General features: G+C 37.2%; 1 protein-coding gene across 1 annotated transcript; it reads left to right on the forward strand.

The window, feature by feature from the left end:
* The first annotated feature begins 1,087 nt into the window (after positions 1-1,087).
* Positions 1,088-2,865, forward strand: LOC123964895 (26S proteasome non-ATPase regulatory subunit 13-like). The gene is made up of 3 exons (XM_046041562.1): positions 1,088-1,219; positions 1,352-1,468; positions 2,548-2,865. The coding sequence occupies exons 1-3, from the start codon at positions 1,139-1,141 to the stop codon at positions 2,641-2,643; spliced, it is 294 nt and encodes a 97-aa protein (XP_045897518.1). The 5' UTR covers positions 1,088-1,138; the 3' UTR covers positions 2,644-2,865.

Raw genomic sequence — 2,865 nt, forward strand, 5'->3', positions numbered from 1 at the left:
AATGTTAAAAAAACAAATGAAAATACTTTGAGAAAGGTTTATTTGCACAAGAAGAAAACGTGCAATTTAAAGATAAAAGACACAAATGTGCATTGTTCAAAAACAGTTTAAGCTAAAAAAATCTGAATCACTTTATTTAAACAAAGACAATTCTACCATAATGTGGTGCAGAAAATGTCTCCAGAATGCAGGAAATTAAGTGTTTAGTGCTCAAAATCGTCTAGGGGACCCCCAGATTTGAGAATCGATTTTGAGAACGAAAAGAACCAGAGCCCAAAATGGAGAAAGCTGTCTGGTCTGAATGTATAAAACCTCTTAAAGCGCACTCTGTCGCCTGCTTGAGCTACTTATAAGCTGCTTATATCGCACATACACATGTAAATGTTTAAACTTGTGTCAATATGGATGTGCTACACATCGTTAGATTGTCCACAGTTCAATTGTTAAGTTCATTTTACGGAAACCATTAGCAGTGTATTAGTTCAGAAGAAGAGAGGCAAAAAGAGCCGAATAACATTCATACTGAAATAAACAATTTGATAGTAACCTATTTCCCATGTTTGCTGAGCAAATGTTTTATACGAAAGGAATTAAAGGCCCAAATATGGGCAGGGTTCACTCAGTGGAGCAAATCCAACCCAGGCTTTTAATTTAATTTTTACTGTATTAGTATGTTCGCCCCATCCAATTTTATTTAACTTTGCTCTAATTATAGGATAAACCTCTCCACATTAGACATACGGCACAGATTGCAATTGGTGAGAGCGTAATCGATAGAAATTAGGGTTGGGCGATGTCTACAAAATTTCCATCGGATGAAGTCTACAATGAAACATTGCGATAGACGATGTCATGTTTTACAATCACGATGACGGCTCAACATCGTGATGTCTGTCAGTCATCGCCGATGGACGATGGCATCGTCTATCCCCACACACAGATTTCTGCAGCTGCTTTAAAAGGAAATGTCACTTTCTGGTCTGACTGAGTCATAACATTCTTCTGAAATAGTTTTAACACAGACACTCAACACCAACAAAGAAAACTCTTCAAAGAGAGACATAGATGATGTCACTGTGAAGGGTAAAAACAAAACCAAGAATATTAAATCACTTAAAATGTCTCCTTTCCTTTCCAGATGACTTTCACTCGTCCTGCAAACCACAGACAGCTCACCTTCACAGAGATCGCTCAGAGTGCCAAAATCCCTGTTAATGAGGTCAGTTAGATGACGTGTAGTGTATTTAATCTGCCTGTCAGTAAATGAAAAAAAAAAAAAAAACATTTTATATGAAAATAAACTGATGGGCTATAGTAGTTTCTGATGCTCTTGTGTGTTTGTCTCCTGCAGGTGGAGCTTCTGGTGATGAAGGCTCTGTCTGTGGGGCTGATCAAAGGTAACATTGACGAGGTGGACCAGAAGGTGCAGATGACCTGGGTGCAGCCCAGAGTACTGGACCTGCAGCAGGTTAGACCTCATGCTGTTTTATATGTTGAAACAGATTTTTATCAGGTTATCACAGCTGAGGAAAATACATTTAATATATTCACGACTGCTAAATGTTAGTTTGATAATGTATTTTCTTTGCTTTGGTAGGTAACTGTCCAAATGTAATTGGTGTGACATCATTTACAATAGAGCCTGATGACAGCTAGAGCTGCCGTTTCATACTGATGCTCAACAGTCTTGGACTTGATGTTAGGGTTTGGTTGCGATAGCTTCTTCCATTTGGCTAAATATCTGGATTTACTCATCTCAGGCTCGAACTAATCTCTTCTTGAATTTTGTTTTTATTTTATTATTTTGTTTCTACAACACATTTAAGAGACCGCTTTTCATTTTTAGCCAATGGAAACTACACCAGCAACAGATTAAATCACAAACATCTTGTGTGAAAGAAATTAAACTCTACAGCTGGTAGACTGTGTGTCTATTAATAATGTGAATATATTTAGATGATGAACTTGGTATTTCAATCAAGACCTCCAGTATTTTTAATCAAGCAGCTTGTGAAAAATAAGGTGTGCGCAAAAGTACACCTGTTATTTCAATGTGTCATTGTTAACAACATTTCATCTCATTTTAAACAAGGTGTGAACATTTATTAGCTACAACAAAAAATGCTTCACAGCCAACAAAATCTGATTACTGATCTAAATTTAATCTTTTTAATTAGATTCAATAATTTTATAGAGGATATTGGAGTCACTAAAAAAGGAACTGGACCAGTTTCTACAGCAGCAGCTGGAAATTGATCAGAACATAATGCAGCTAGGAGACAGCTTATTTTATTTAGTAAGGAAACTCACTTTGCTGTGGCTCAGTAATTCCACCTGAAGCTGAGTAGAACAAAGTAAAACTCTTATTCTCTTGTCAAAAACTTTGACGTCCGAAGTAGGAAACTAAAAGTTCATTCGACAAGTGAAATCTGCAGACAAAACTATAACAGAGCAATTAACTGTAAAGTTGGATGAGAAAGTGAAAGTTAAGTCACCAGTGTTTGGACTCCACCTGCTGGTTTTACACTTACCTGTTTTCTGTTTCAGATCAAAGGTATGAAGGAGCGTTTGGACTTTTGGTGTGGCGACGTTAAGAACATGGCCATGCTGGTGGAGCAGCAGGCCCACGACATCCTCACCTGAATTTCCCCTTCGGCCCCTCGGAGGGAGACCTCACTCTGTTTTTGTATTGTTTTTCTTTCTGTTGGATGTTTATTCTTCTGTTAACCATCTCTGTTTATTATCAACCTGTAAATTACACTGCGGTGTTTTGCAAATAAACACTTGGTTGTAACATTATTATCGTTGCCATGTCTGGACAATATTGTTCAAAACATGAATAAAAATGACCATGACAACAGTCAA

This window comes from Micropterus dolomieu, unplaced genomic scaffold, assembly GCF_021292245.1.
Source record: "Micropterus dolomieu isolate WLL.071019.BEF.003 ecotype Adirondacks unplaced genomic scaffold, ASM2129224v1 contig_6087, whole genome shotgun sequence".
NCBI classification, from domain to species: Eukaryota; Metazoa; Chordata; class Actinopteri; order Centrarchiformes; family Centrarchidae; genus Micropterus; species Micropterus dolomieu.

Bases quoted from the DNA above. Each gene is read 5' to 3' on its own strand.
- LOC123964895 (XM_046041562.1), top strand. From the start codon at position 1,139: ATGACTTTCACTCGTCCTGCAAACCACAGACAGCTCACCTTCACAGAG. The intron at 1,220-1,351 runs GTCAGTTAGATG...TGTCTCCTGCAG, and splicing joins CCAAAATCCCTGTTAATGAG to GTGGAGCTTCTGGTGATGAA. The intron at 1,469-2,547 runs GTTAGACCTCAT...TTTCTGTTTCAG, and splicing joins GAGTACTGGACCTGCAGCAG to ATCAAAGGTATGAAGGAGCG.